Source organism: Anolis sagrei, chromosome 9, assembly GCF_037176765.1.
Source record: "Anolis sagrei isolate rAnoSag1 chromosome 9, rAnoSag1.mat, whole genome shotgun sequence".
Lineage (NCBI taxonomy): Eukaryota > Metazoa > Chordata > Lepidosauria > Squamata > Dactyloidae > Anolis > Anolis sagrei.
The window spans coordinates 2817115-2831877 of NC_090029.1; the positions used below are offsets into that span (position 1 = coordinate 2817115).

At 42.2% G+C, this 14763-nt stretch overlaps 1 protein-coding gene across 3 annotated transcripts in view; it reads left to right on the plus strand.

Annotated features, from left to right (window-relative positions):
• Positions 1-14763, plus strand: part of VPS13C (vacuolar protein sorting 13 homolog C) — a 264400-nt gene that overhangs the window by 96626 nt on the left and 153011 nt on the right. For all 3 annotated transcript variants that reach the window (XM_067471235.1, XM_067471236.1, XM_067471237.1), the window contains exons 28-32: positions 2836-2989; positions 4492-4568; positions 8492-8551; positions 10901-11066; positions 11165-11281. In XM_067471235.1, the coding sequence (XP_067327336.1) occupies positions 2836-2989; positions 4492-4568; positions 8492-8551; positions 10901-11066; positions 11165-11281 (574 nt within the window). The remainder of the gene's footprint in view (positions 1-2835; positions 2990-4491; positions 4569-8491; positions 8552-10900; positions 11067-11164; positions 11282-14763) is intronic.

Sequence of the window (14763 nt, forward strand, 5' to 3'; positions counted from 1 at the left end):
TGCTTGCTTTCAATTTAGAAAATTAAACCGCATGAATTCTGGTTCGTCTGTCCATCTGTCTGCCTCTTTCTTTCTACTTCCTTCCTTTCTTTCTTCCTCTGTCTTTTTCTTCCTTCCCTTTCTTCCTTCATCTGTCTGTCTTTTTCCCTTCCTCCCTTCATTCCTTCCTTCCTCCCTTCCTTCCTTTCATCCTTCCTTCCTTCCTTCCTTCTTTTCATCCTTCCTTCCTTTCATCCTTCCTTCCTTCCATCCTTCCTTTCATCCTTCCTTTCATCCTTCCTTTCATCCTTCCTTCCTTTCTTTCATCCTTCCTTCCTTTCTTTCATCCCTTCCTTCCTTCCTTCCTTCCTTCTTTTCATCCTTCCTTCCTTTCATCCTTCCTTTCATCCTTCCTTCCTTCCTTTCTTCCTTCCTTCCTTTCCCTCCCTTCCTCCCTTCCATCCTTCCTTCCTTCCTTTCCCTCCCTCCCTTCCTCCCTTTCATCCTTCCTTTCATCCTTCCTTCCTTCCTTTCTTCCTTCCTTCTTTCCTTCCTTCCTTTCATCCTTCCTTCCTTTCATCCTCCCTCCCTCCCTCCCTTCCTTTCATCCTTCCTTCCTTCTATTGTCTCTGTCTGTCTGTCTTTCATTCTTTCTTTCTTTTTCTTTCTATTCTCTTTCTTCGTCCTTTTCTTTCTTTCGTTCTCTCTCTCTCTCTCTCTTTCTTTCTCTGTCTTTTTCTCCTTCTGCCTGCCTTTCTTTTCTCTTTCCTTTCTTCTTTCGTGTGTCTGTCTTTTTCTTTCTACTTCCTTCCTTTCTTTCTTCCTCTGTCTTTTTCTTCCTTTCCTTTCTTTCACATGCCTTTCTTCCTTCATCTGTCTGTCTTTTTCCCTTCCTCCATTCCTTCCTTCCTCCCTTCCTTCCTTTCATCCTTCCTTCCTTCCTTCTTTTCATCCTTCCTTCCTTCCATCCTTCCTTCCATCCTTCCTTTCATCCTTCCTTTCATCCTTCCTTTCATCCTTCCTTTCCCTCCCTCCCTCCCTCCCTTCCTCCCTTCCTCCCTCCCTCCCTCCCTCCCTCCCTCCCTTCCTCCCTTCCTCCCTTCCTCCCTTCCTTCCTTCCTTCCTTCCTTCCTTCCTTCCTTCCTCCCTCCCTCCCTCCCTCCTGTCTCTTTCTTCTTCCTCCTCTGTTTCTCTATCTTCTTTTCTTTTTTATTTTCTTTATCTTACTTTATTTCTGCCTGTCTCTCTCTCTCTCTGTCTCTGTCTCTGTCTATCTATCATCTATCTATCTATCTATCTATCTATCTATCTTCCTGCCTTCCTTCCTTTTTCTTTTTCTGCCTGCCTTTTTCCTCCTTCCTTTCTGCCTGCCTTCCTTCCTTCCTTCCTTCCTTCCTTCCTTCCTTCCTTCTATTGTCTCTTTCTGTCTTTCTATTTCTTTCTTTTTCTTTCTATTCGCTTCCTCCTTTTCTTCCTTCCTTCCCTTCGTTCTTTCTTTTTCTTTCTATTCTCTTTCTTCCTCCTTTTCTTTCTTTCATTCTGTCTCTTTCTTCCTTCCTTCCTTCCTTTCTTTCTCTCTCTGTCTTTTTCTCTTTCTGTCTGTCTGCCTGCTTTTCATTTCTCTTTCCTTTCTTCCTTCGTGTGTCTGTCTGTCTTCTTTCTTTCTTTTGTCTCTTCTCCTTCCTTCCTCTGTTTCTCTGTCTTCTTTTCTTTCTTTCTTTTCTTTATCTTACTTTATATCTGCCTGTCTTTCTCTCTCCTCTCTTTCTGTCTGTCTTATCTATCTATCTTCCTGCCTTTCTTCCTTTTTCTTTTTCTGCCTGTCTTTTTTCTCCTTCCTTCCTTGCTTCCTTCTTCCTTCCTGTTTCTCTATCTTTTTGATTTCTGTCTTTCTTTCTTCCCTCTTACTTTCTTTCTGCCTGTCTTTCCCTCTCTTTTTTCTGCCTTTCTTTTTATCTTCCTTTCTTCTTGTCTTTTTCTGTTTATGTCTGTCCTTCTTTCTCCTTCCTTCCTTCTTTGCTCCCTCCCTCCCTTCTTTCTTTTTATCTCTTTCTTTCTCCTTCCTTCCTTCTCGTTTTGTCTTTTTCTCTTTCTGTCTTTCCTTCCTCCTTTCTTTCCCCCTCCCTCTCTCTCCTCTCTTTCTTCCTCTTTCTACCTTTCTTTTTATCTTTCTTTCATTCTGTCTCCTTCCTGCCTGCCTACCTTTCTCTCCTTGTCTTTTTCTCTTTCTGTCTTTTTTTCTTTCTGCCTCTCTCTTCCTTCCTCCCTCCCTTCCTTCCTTCTTTCCTTTCTCCTTCCTTCCTGCCTTCCTTTCTGTCTGCCTGGTTCACTTTCTGTCTGTCTTTCTTTCCCCTTCCTCCCTTCGTTCCTTCGTTCCTTCTTTGCGCTTTTCTTTCTTTCTTTCTTTCTTTCTTTCTTTCTTTCTCCTTGCTTTCTCTGTCTGCCTTTTTCACTTTCTGTCAGTCTTTCTTTCCCCTTCCTCCCTTTGTTCCTTTTTTGCGCTTTTCTTTCTTTCTTTCTCCTTTCTTTCTCTGTCTGCCTTTTTCACTTTCTGTCTGTCTTTCTTTCCCCTTCCTCCCTTTGTTCCTCCGTTCCTTCTTTGCACTCTTTCTTTCTTTCTCCTTTCTTTCTTTGTCTGCCTTGTTCACTTTCTGTCTGTCTTTCTTTCCCCTTCCTTCCTCCCTTCGTTCCTTCTTTGCGCTTTTCTTTCTTTCTTTCTCTGTTTCTTCCTTCTTCCCGATCAGGTCTTTGGGAGCTAGGAGGTGTTTCCTTTTTGTGGTTTTGAAGATACAGAGCACCAACCTTGGCTTTGAAACGAGCCTCTCTTGCTAATCCGGAGTGTCTTTGTGGTTGCAGGTGGTGCTGGAACTGACCAAACAGCTGCAGCGGGAGGAGAAGGTGCTTGTGTTCAGCGTCCGGCAGCTGGGACTGGAGGCCGTGCTCAGGACCTATGACTTGAGGGCCGTCTCTTACTTGAGGAAAATCAGCCTGGATTATTACGAAACCCAAGGTAGTCTTGATGGAACTCATCCTGCATCTGTCTCCTTTTCTCTCTCCTATTCTCCAACGCTATGGAAATAAGTTATTAATACCTTTCATTTCGGGGTCAGCTGGAGGAAATGGCTCTATCTGGTGCAGGATCCCATGTTTAGAAAGATTGGGAGTGAAATCGAGAGGAAGGGAACCCTAAAGGTCATCCAGTCCAACCCCCTCCTTCCCTCCCTCCTTCCTTCCCTTCCTCCCTTTCTCTACTTCCCTTCTGAGGCGAGGGAGAGAGACTATTTTCTCTTTAAAAACCTCTTTGCTGCCTTATACTTTTATATTGGCTGGGACTTTCTTTGTGCTGTTAAAGCTTTGTACTTTATATCGCAGGCAATGAGACACTCTTGTTTATAACAAAGTAATACAGTTTATTTATAACTTCTGGCTCCAACGCTTGTGGTTACATTTATGTTTTGTTGCAATCTTGAGGCTTACAGTCAGTATCATTTACTTGGTTAAATATTCTGAATAAACTATCAATGTTTCACATTCACAAACATGTTACTTGCTTTACACACTCTTGGCTGAATTATATTCTGAACTAAGGCAACACTAGCCTTCTTTATGTTCCTTAAGACTCGAGCTCTATTTAACTAACTAACTAACTGCATCTATGGCAGGCATCCTCAGAGGTTGTGAGGTTTGTTGGAAACTAGGAAAATTGGGTTTATATATCTGTGGAATAATGTCCAGGGTGAGAGAAAGAACTCTTGTGTATTGGAGGTAGGTGTGACCAATTGAAACATTCACACCTGCTTCCAACAGACAAGAGTTCTTTCTCCCACCCTGGACATTATTCCACAGATATATAAACACCACTTTCCTAGTTTTCAACAGACCTCACAACCTCTGAAGATGCCTACCATAGATGCAGGCAAAATGTCAGGAGGGAATGCTTCTGGAACATGGACAGACAGCCCGGGAAACACACCAACCCATTCCAAAGTGGATCCCACATGCTCTTAATTATTATCGCATTTTCTATTTTATCTGTATTGTACTGGTTACAATTTGTTGTTTCCACATTTCACATAGGAACGATATAATGACACCCATTTGTCAGAGTCCTTTTCAAAGATATTCTTAAAATGTATTGTCGAAGGCTTTCATGGCTGGAATCACTGGGTTGTTGTAGGTTTTTTTGGGCTATATGGCCATGTCCTAGAGGCATTCTCTCCTGCATCTATGGCAGGCATCCTCAGAAGTAGTGAGGTCTGTTGGAATTAGGACAATGGGTTTATATATCTGTGGAATGACCAGGGTGGGACAAAGGACTCTTGTCTGCTGGAGCTAAGCGTGAATGTTTCAACTGACCACCTTGATTAGCATTTGGTGGCCTGGCAGTGCCTGGAGCAATCTTTTGTTGAGAGGTGATTAGATGTCCTTGTTCGTTTCCTGTCTGTTGTTGTGCTGTTCTAATTTTAGAGTTTTTTAATACTGGTAAAATGTCGTTCCTTCTTGCATCTGCAGGCAAAAGGCAGCAGCTGCATTTAATCAGCTCTTCGGATAAGCCTGGATTAGACCTCCTGAAAGTGGAATACACCAAGGTGAGCAGCATTGAATCTCAGGATACAAATAATAATAATAATAATAATAATAATAATAATAATAATTATTATTATTATTATTATTCCACTGCTTTTCATTATTGCCATGATCCCTGTAGTGAATCTTACCTAGTAGGCCAGAAAAGAAGCCTGGATAACAGTATGGGAAACCTCCATTTTGAGAGTGTAAGCCAGGGAAGCAGCCATCTTGAATGGGGATAGATGTACAGGGTTAGTCAAAATGAATAGGCCAATAAGAAAATTAATTGTACCCGAATTGGCCTATTCATTTTGACTAGTATTTGTTGTGTCAGGGCAACCAGTCAATTGTATTACATTTCTAACAGAACAAAACAAACAAACAGACAAAACACAAAATTTGCAAGCTTGTTAGTTGATTAAATGTCCTTTGACCAGTATCTGGCCACTTGGAGTGCCTCTGGAGTTGCCGCAAGAAGGTCCTCCCTTGTGCATCATGTGGCAGAAGGGCTCAGGGTGCATTGCAGCAGGTGGTCAGTGGTTGGCTCTCCTCCGCACTCGCATGTCAAGGACTCCACTTTGTGGCCCCATTTGTTGAGGTTGGCTCTGCATCTCGTGGTGCCAGTCTGTTCAGCGCCTACCAAGTCGGCCCGTCTTCTGTGTGCCCAGGGGGGAGTCTCTTATTTGGTATCAGCCATTGGTTGAGGTTCTGGGTTTGAGCCTGCCACTTTTGGACTCTTGCTTGCTGAGGTGTTCCAGCGAGTGCCTCTGTAGATCTTAGAAAACTATTTCTTGATTTAAGTCGTTGACGTGCTGGCTGATACCCAAACAGGGGATGAGCTGGAGATGTCTCTGCCTTGGTCCTTTCACTATTAGCTGCCACTTCCCGGCGGATGTCAGGTGGTGCAATACCGGCTAAGCAGTGTAATTTCTCCAGTGGTGTGGGGTGCAGACACCCCGTGATAATGCGCCATGTCTCATTAAGAACCACATCCACTGTTTTAGCGTGGTTAGATGTGTTCCACAATGGGCATGCATACTCAGCAGCAGAGTAGCATAGCACAAGGGCAGATGTCTTCACTGTGTCTGGTTGTGATCCCCAGGTTGTGCCAGTCAGCTTTCGTATGATATTGTTTCTAGCGCCCACTTTTTGCTTGATATTCAGGCAGTGCTTCTTGAAGGTCAGAGCACGGTCCAGAGTGACTCCTCCCAGGTATTTGGGTGCGCTGCAATGCTCCAGTGGGATTCCTTCCCAGGTGATCCTCAGAGCTCGGGATGCTTGTCTGTTCTTTAGATGAAATGCACATGTTAGGAATCAGCTGGTTTTCGCTGTAATAGGCAGTGAGAGCACCTAGAGCTTCGGAGAGCTTCTGTTCAACCATCTCAAAGCTCCCTGCTTGAGCGGTAGTGGCACGATCATCAGCATAGATGAAGCTCTCTGTCCCTTCTGGCAGTGGCTGGTCATTTGTGTAGATGTTGAAGATGGATGGAGCAAGCACGCTCCCCTGAGGCAGGCCGTTCTTCTGTTTCCGCCATCTGCTTCTCTGGCCCTGGAACTCAACAAAAAAGCTCCTGTTTTGTAGCAGGTTTCCTGTGTGGAGGGTGAGGTGGTAGGGATAGATAGAAGATGGGAGGAGTTTGAGGTCTCCTGGGATTGGCTAGAGCAGATGGGAGGAGCCAAGTCTTAGGAGGGAAAAGATTTCCGCTTCTGTGGAGTTGAGAACTGGGAGCTGTTGGGAGAAGAAGTGTTTTGGAAACTGGGTTTTCAGGGAGAGAGAGAGAGTCTGTGTCAGACAGGGTTGATTAGCTGACAGGAAAGGCAGCAATCTGATTTCTTGTGGGAGACAGCACAAGAGATTAGCTCTCTAGCCTGAGTTAGTTAGAAGGAAGAACTCTGGGAAGAGTTAGCTGATAACTCAGGGGACTACCTAGGATGGGTTAGTCAGAAACTCATTACTATTTATGTATTTATTTATTTATTATTCAAACTTCTATGCCGCCACTCCCCTGGGGCTCTGAGCGGCTTACAAGAACAGGCTAAAATCTAACACAATTAAAAAAAACAATTTAAAACAATTTAAGAACAATTTAAAACAACAATATCAAAGATCAAAGGCCTGTCAAAACAGCCAAGTTTTCAGGCTCCACTGAAAGATTTCCAGGATGGGGGCTTGCCTAATATCTCTGGGGAGCGAATTCCAGAGCGGTTCCTAATTTCGGTTCCTAATTTCTCTACTCACAGCTCAGCTGTTTTCGAACTGCTTAGGTGGACAGTATGCTAGGCTTAACACTCGGGTGCTCAATCCAACTCAGGCTTCATACTTGCCACCCTCTGGTTGGTAGTGATCTATTGCAGTGATCTCGAGCTGGAATTTAGGGGTTTTTGCCAGGAGGCAGAGACCAATTAGACTCATCAAAGAGTTCTTTTTTCCTGGTGAGACAGAGAAGCACCCAATATTTTTCCCTGATTTCCCAATGAAAGGTCTCACCAAGTTGAAGAAAAGCCATCGAGGTTTTATTTGCGATTCAGGTGAAAAGGATGCAGAGCTGCAATCATTCGCCAGCAGAGCATGAGGAGAATACACCAATACAGTCATATTTATAGTAAATTCAAAGTTGCAGAGTTCAAACTTCCTGCCCCGGCCTCCCTGCTGCCCTCCACCGTGATTGCACGATGGGCAAACAGCTGGGAGGCGGCCCTCCTGCCCCCGGCGCCTCTGGACCAATCAGGAAGCTCCAGTGGTTCGTAGGCTCCAGTGGGGAGACCTCTGCCACCTGGCGGCGACAGCAAATCAGGAGAGAGGGAGGCGGGACGATAGAACACAAAGGAATCTGTGAATTAGTTTTGAAAAAAGTAATGCCATGTGGCTCACGAGACAAAAAGGAAGTCTCAAGTAGGGCTGATCTATTGTGTTCATGAGTGTTGTAAATCAGCATGTGTAAAAATATCCAGATCCTTCCCGGCTGTGAGACAGAAGAACAATGAAGGCAGCCTGGGGTTAATGCTATCAATGGGAAGTAAACAAAAAGCAGAGGGGAAGATTTCCCCTTATCTTACTTGAAGAGTGATAGAAACTTTGCCAAACAATTCTTTACTCTAGTGGGCCGTCTCCGATGCTAGTGATAAGAATCCTTTCCTGTTATCCATGCAAGAGTGTCTTTGGCTGGGGGGGGGGGGGTCTGTAATCGCTAATGGCTTTTGTTCCTGATGGCCAGGCGATTCCCTTACATATTTCTCTGGAGGGAGAAAGGGGGCAAAGGGTCAGGCTAGGGTCAGGATTACAAGGAAACAAAAAATCATATAGAAATTATACATAGGGAAATCATATGCAGGTATCTTCCCATCTAGGACCCCAGAGAGAAATTAATAATACCAATTATAAAAAGCAGACGATATCAGGACACAGCATGAATTCATAAGTTGTCTTGAAGAAAGTTCATGGGTAGAGAGTGAGTCCTTGAAGAGAGTGGAGTCCAGGAATGTAGCAGAATTCAAAAAGCCACCAAAGGGAGTCTATGGAGTTCCACTGGGCCAAGGCACAAAGCCCTGCAGCACTGGGATGGAAGCCGGTCCCATGGTCCTTGGAAAACTGTAACTCTTTCCATCGTCTGGAGCCCAGGGACCAATCTACTCCCTGAAAGCCTCATGGGGTCCTTGCTGTTGTTAGTGTCTTTGCATATTGACCAAGACTCAACCCCTATTGTGCAGTCTGGTGCCCTTGCCCTTTGCAGAACTATAAGTTACGATCTCTTATGGGGGGGGGGGCATGCTCGGCTTCATTAGCAGGTGCTACAGCCCGGCCCCGGCCCAAAGCTTATATATAGTTAGAAAATGTCGCTGTTCTGACTTACAAACAAAATTCAACTTAAGAACAAACCTACAGAACCCATCTTGTTCTTCGCTTGGGGACTGCCTGTATTTTAAAGGATTTTTCCCCCTCCAGGCTGATGTAAATGGTCCAAAGTTTCAGACAACGTTTGACAACACAGAACAAACAGTCCAGGTAAGCCAACTCTTAAGGACTCAATGGAGCCATGGATTCAAATGGCAGGGAAGGAGATTCCACTTGAACATGAAGAAGAACTTCCTGATCGTAAGAAGAGCTGTTCAGCAGTGGAACTCTCTGCCCCGGTGTCTGGTGGAAGCTCCTTTTTTGGAGGCTTTGAAACAGAGGCTGGACGGCCATCTATCAGGGATGCTTAGATTGTACTTTTCCTGCATGAAGGTATAAGGCGGTGGTTCTCAACCTGGGGTCCCCAGATGTTTTTGGACTACTACTCCCAGAAATCCCAGCCAGTTTACCAGTTGTTAGGATTTCTGGGAATTGAAAGCCAAACACCTGGGGACCCACAGGTTGAGAACCACTGACCTAGAGCTTTGGAGAGCTTCTGTTCAACCATCTCAAAGCTCCCTGCTTGACCGGTGATGGCACGATCATCAGGTTGAGAACCACTGCCTTATACCTTCATGCAGGAAAAGCACAATCTAAGTTATTATTTATAATTTTAAAATATTATTATTTATTTTTATTTTATTATTTTGACATTACTTTTTAATAAAAGGTTGGTACTGGATGCCCTTTGGGGTCCCTTCCAGCTTTAGGAGTCTATTATTACTAACCAGGGGTTGGGTGGTCATCTGTCAGGAGGGATTAGATTGTGCTTTTCCTGCATGAAGGCAGAAGAGGGTTGGACTGGATGTCCTTTAGAGTTCTCTTCCAACTCTAGGAATCTATGATTCCTTTCTTTTTATTTTGCTTTGTTTTATTTTATTATTTATATTTATTTTATTATTAATTATTATTATTTTATTATTTTCACTTTATTGTTTTTATTTTTAATTATTTTCATTAGTCATATTATTATTTATGTTACTTTATTACAGTTTACATTATTTATAATTTTATATTATTGTATATTTTTATTTTATTATTTTGACATTATTTTTTAATTTTTAATTATTTTATTAGTCATATTATTATTTATGTTATTTTATTATATTATTATTTATAATTTTATATTATTATTTATTTTTATTTTATTATTTTGACATTAATTTTTAATTATTTTATTAGTCACATTATTATTTATGTTATTTTATTATAGTTTACATTATTATTTATAATTTTATATTATTTTAATTTTAATTTTATTATTTTGACATTACTTTTTATTTTTAATTATTTTATTAGTCATATTATTTATGTTGTGTTATTATTAGTCTTATTATTATTATTTATGCTATTTTATTATAGTTTTATATTATTAAAATAATATAACGGGCTACACAATCCAGCCATTGTGTAGCCCGTTGTCGACCTTTGCAACCCGAAAGACAGTTGCATCTGTCAAGTAGGAAAATAAGGTACGACCTTGTGTGGGAGGCTAAATTTAACTAATTTATGAGGCCATAAAGAAAGAGGACTCCGGGGAATGTGGAATGCGGAAGAACTTCATTGGTGTCGTTAATGGACGATGAAAAGCAGCAGCTCCCCTGGCGGCCAGAAAAAAGTTAAATAGCCTCAGTGTATTTGTGTGTTAAATGTTGTTTGTCAAACTGCCATTGAATGTTTGCCATATATGTGTTTACTGTAATCCGCCCTGAGTCCCCTGCGGGGTGAGGAGAAGGGCGGAATATAAGAACTGTAAATAAATAAGTAAATAAATATTAATAATTATAATATATTAATAATTATATTATATTAATAATTTTATATTATTTATTTATGCTATTATTTATGTTGTTTTTATTATTATTATTATATTATTATAACTTTATTTGTACCCCGCTAGCATCTCCCGAAGGATTCGATGCGGCTTACAACAGGCCGAAGCCCAAAACAATACAACAATACAATACCTAGCAAATAAAACAGTCATGCAAAAAAAAAAGACAATAGCAACACGACAAGACATTATTAAAAACTGAGTCGGCCGGAGTAGGGGTACAGGATTAAAAGTGCTGATGTATCGGAGGGGTGTGGGATTATAATATAAGTGCGGTGTGCAGTGTGCGGTGATCTTGGTAACTAAAGCGCTTCTGGGATTTGGTCCTGGGAGATTCTTAGTTTTATTATTATTTATGCTATTTTATTATAGTTTACATTATTATTTATAATTTTATATTTTTTTTTATTATTATGACATTACTTTTTTATTTTTAATTATTTTTAGTCATACTATTTATTTCAGTTTATTATTTATGGTTTTTCAATATTTTTGTTTTATTTTATTATTTTATGTCATTTTTATTTTATTATTTTTATTCATTATTTATTTTATAATAATAACAATAATAATAATAATAATAATAATAATAATAATGATATTTGTTTTGTTTTCTTCCCTTCCAGGTGGCGTTTTCCTCCTTGAACCTGCTCTTGCACACGCAGGCCTTGCTCTCCGCCATCAATTACCTGCTGGCTGTCCTCCCAGCCAAGAAGCAAGACCCTCTGCATCCGGGGGTCTCCCAGGCACAAGGAGGGAAGCCCGGCAAAGAGGTCCCGGTCTCCAAGAAAGGTATTTCCCCTTCTCTGCAGCGTCCCCTCTTCCGCAAAGGTTAACTGCTCACTGCTCCGCATCAAATTGATCAATCTCTTGCACGATATTCCTTCCAGCGGCCAAACCCAGCAAAGACAAGGATGTGTTTGACTTCAAGTTCTTTGCCAAGTTGGACGCTTTCTGCATCAGCGTCTGCGACGAGAAGAACAATATCGGCGACATCCGGGTTCAAGGTAATAACATGATGGAACAAAATTTGAAAAAAAAATCTGTCATTTCCTGCGCAGTATGTACTTATTATTATCGCCAATGTTTTTGGAGAAATTGGATTTTTAAAATAATATAGAATCATAGAATCATAGAATCAAAGAGTTGGAAGAGACCTCATGGGCCATCCTGTCCAACCCCATTCTGCCAAGAAGCAGGAATATTGCATTCAAATCACCCCTGACAAATGGCCATCCAGCCTCCATTTAAAAGCTTCCAAAGAAGGAGCCTCCACCACACTCCGGGGCAGAGAGTTCCTCTGCTGAACGGCTCTCACAGTCAGGAAGTTCTTCCTAATGTTCAGATGGAATCTCCTCTCTTGTAGTTTGAAGCCATTGTTCCGCGTCCTAGTCTCCAAGGAAGCAGAGAACAAGCTTGCTCCCTCCTCCTCCCTGTGGCTTCCTCTCACATATTTATACATGGCTATCATATCTCCTCTCAGCCTTCTCTTCTTCAGGCTAAACATGCCCAGCTCCTTAAGCCGCTCCTCATAGGGCTTGTTCTCCAGACCCTTGATCATTTTAGTCGCCCTCCTCTGGACACATTCCAGCTTGTCAATATATCTCTTGAATTGTGGTGCCCAGAATTGGACACAATATTCCAGATGTGGTCTGGAATACCACATCACAGCACAAGGAGAGAGATACACACTATACATGACTTCCTTATATACAATTCTGTACATTTACACATAGCAATCTCTGATTGGTTCCCAACTCATTGATATGTCGCGCTTTATCTCACAATTCAGCAGCAGATCAGTTGCACAACTTCAGCGCTTTCCAGTAGCTTCTTCCTGCACAGTATTTTCAGTCAACTGTTCCCACAAACTGCAGTCACTCTGGAACTCTTTTACAGACACTTGATCACATGCCCGGCCATTGTCAGCTTTACTATTGTTTTCCCCTCCAATCCAGATGACACTACAAACTTATCACAGCACACGGTTATATCTTGTCTTAGCAGACAGGCTCCTTTAATAAATGACACAGAGCCTTCGGCAAACAGCATCACAGCACAAGGAGAGGAATATACACTGTACATGACTTCCTTATATACAATTCTGTACATTTACACATAGCAATCACTGATTGGTTCCCAACTCATTGACTTAACTCAAACCCAGGATTGCATCATTCACAATCACCTGGATCAGGCCAGAACACATTCCCCAAATGATTCCCTATATACAGTTGATGCATGACTCAGCATTTCCAATAGAAATCTATTAGCAGTGCATTGTAAAACCTGACATAATAATAATAATAATAATAATAATAATTATTATTATTATTATTATTATTATCATTTATTGTGTCATGAGCAACCAGACATTTGTATTACATTTTTAACAAAAACTAACTAACAAACAAACAAACAGACAAAACACAGAATCTGCAAACTTGGTAGTTGATTAAATGTGCTTTGACCAGTCTCTGGCCACATGGAGTGCTTCTGGTGTTGCCGCAAGGAGGTCCTCCATTGCGCATGTGGCAGGGCTCAGGTTGCATCACAGCTGGTGGTCAGTGTTGTGCTTTTCTCCACACTCCTATGTCGTGGAGTCCACTTTGTGGCCCCATTTCTTGAGGTTGGCTCTGCATCTCGTGGTGCCAGAGCACAGTCTGTTCAGCACCTTCCAAGTTGCCCAGTTTTCTGTTTGCCCAGGGGGGAGTCTCTCATTTGGTATCAGCCATTGGTTGAGGTTCTGGGTTTGAGCCTGCCACCTTTGGACTCTCGCTTGCTGAGGTGTTCCGGCGAGTGTCTCTGTAGATCTTAGAAAAATATGTCTAGATTTAAGTCGTTGGCGTGCTGGCTGATGCCCCCAAAAAGGGATGAGCTGGAGATGTCTCTGCCTTGGTCCTTTCAGTATTGGCTGCTCCTTCCCAGAGGATGTCAGGTGGTGCAATACCGGCTAAGCAGTGTAATTTCTCTAGTGGTGTAGGGCGCAGACACCCCGTGATAATGCAGCATGTCTCATTAAGAGCCACATCCACTGTTTTAGCGTGGTGAGATGTGTTCCACACTGGGCATGCATACTCAGCAGCAGAGTAACACAGCGTAAGGGCTGATGTCTTCACTGTGTCTGGTTGTGATCCCTAGGTTGTGCCAGTCAGCTTTCGCATGATATTGTTTCTAGCACCCACGTTTTGCTTGATGTTCAGGCAGTGCTTCTTGTAGGTCAGAGCACGATCCAGAGTGACTCCCAGGTATTTGGGTGCGCTGCAATGCTCCCGTGGGATTCCTTCCCAGGTCATAATCCTCAGAGCTCGGGATGCTTGTCTGTTCTTAAGGTGAAAGACACATGTCTGTGTTTTAGATGGATTAGGGATCAGCTGGTTTTCCCTGTAATAGGCAGAAAGAGCACCTGGAGCTTCGGAAAGCTTTTGTTCTATCATCTCAAAGCTCCCTGCTTGAGCGGTGATGGCACGATCATCAGCATAGATGAAGCTCTCTGTCCCTTCTGGCAGTGGCTGGTCATTTGTGTAGATGTTGAACATGGATGGAGTGAGCACGCTCCCCTGAGGCAGGCCGTTCTTCTGTTTCCGCCATAATAATAATAATAATAATAATAATAATAATAATAGAAATATAATAATTTATATTGTTATTGATTTTGGATGGCATGATATTAATAACCGTTTTTAAATTGTGCTGTTTAACGGATGGGTTTTAATATAAATGTTATTGTATTACCAATGTTTTAATTTTACGTTTACATTCAAATGTCATTCTGTGTTGTAGAAGATAAAATAGACATTTTCGTCCCCGGCTAGCCCCGCCCACCCACTCAAGTATATATAGCCCATGGGCGGGGCTAGCCACCAGTTCTCTTATATACAAATATTTTTAAAAAATTGGTCGGAGGTTTTTTTGTTGTCAGGGTTTCTTGGTCAGAGAGGGTTTGGCCTTGCCTTCCCCTGTGGCTGAGAGTGTGTGACCTGCCGAAGGCATCCCAATGGGCTTCCATACCTTCCAGAGCCATTTTCCAATGCAGAAACCGCAAAGCCACAATGGATCTGAACAACAAACGCCCATGACTTAGAATGGTTGTGTTTCTCCACTGTTTCAACTTGAAGGGGGACAACAGCCTTGCGAACACTACTTTACCCATAATGTCTGGGAATCGCCAGAAGGCTAAACGGAGGGCTGCACAAACACAACAAGGACCAAGTACCAAAAGCACAATAATACCAATTAAACAGCTCAAGGGAAGATCCCAGGGGCTCACATGTCTTTACACTAATGCACAGAGCATGGGAAATAAACAAGACGAACTCCAACTTTTAGCACAACACCACAAATATGATATCATAGGGATCACTGAAACCTGGTGGGATGACTCCTATCGTTGGAATGTAGATATCGAGGGGTATAACCTCTTTCACAGAAACCGAACAAAGGGGAGAGGAGGCGGAGTAGCCTTATATGTCAAAAACTCTTATGCTGC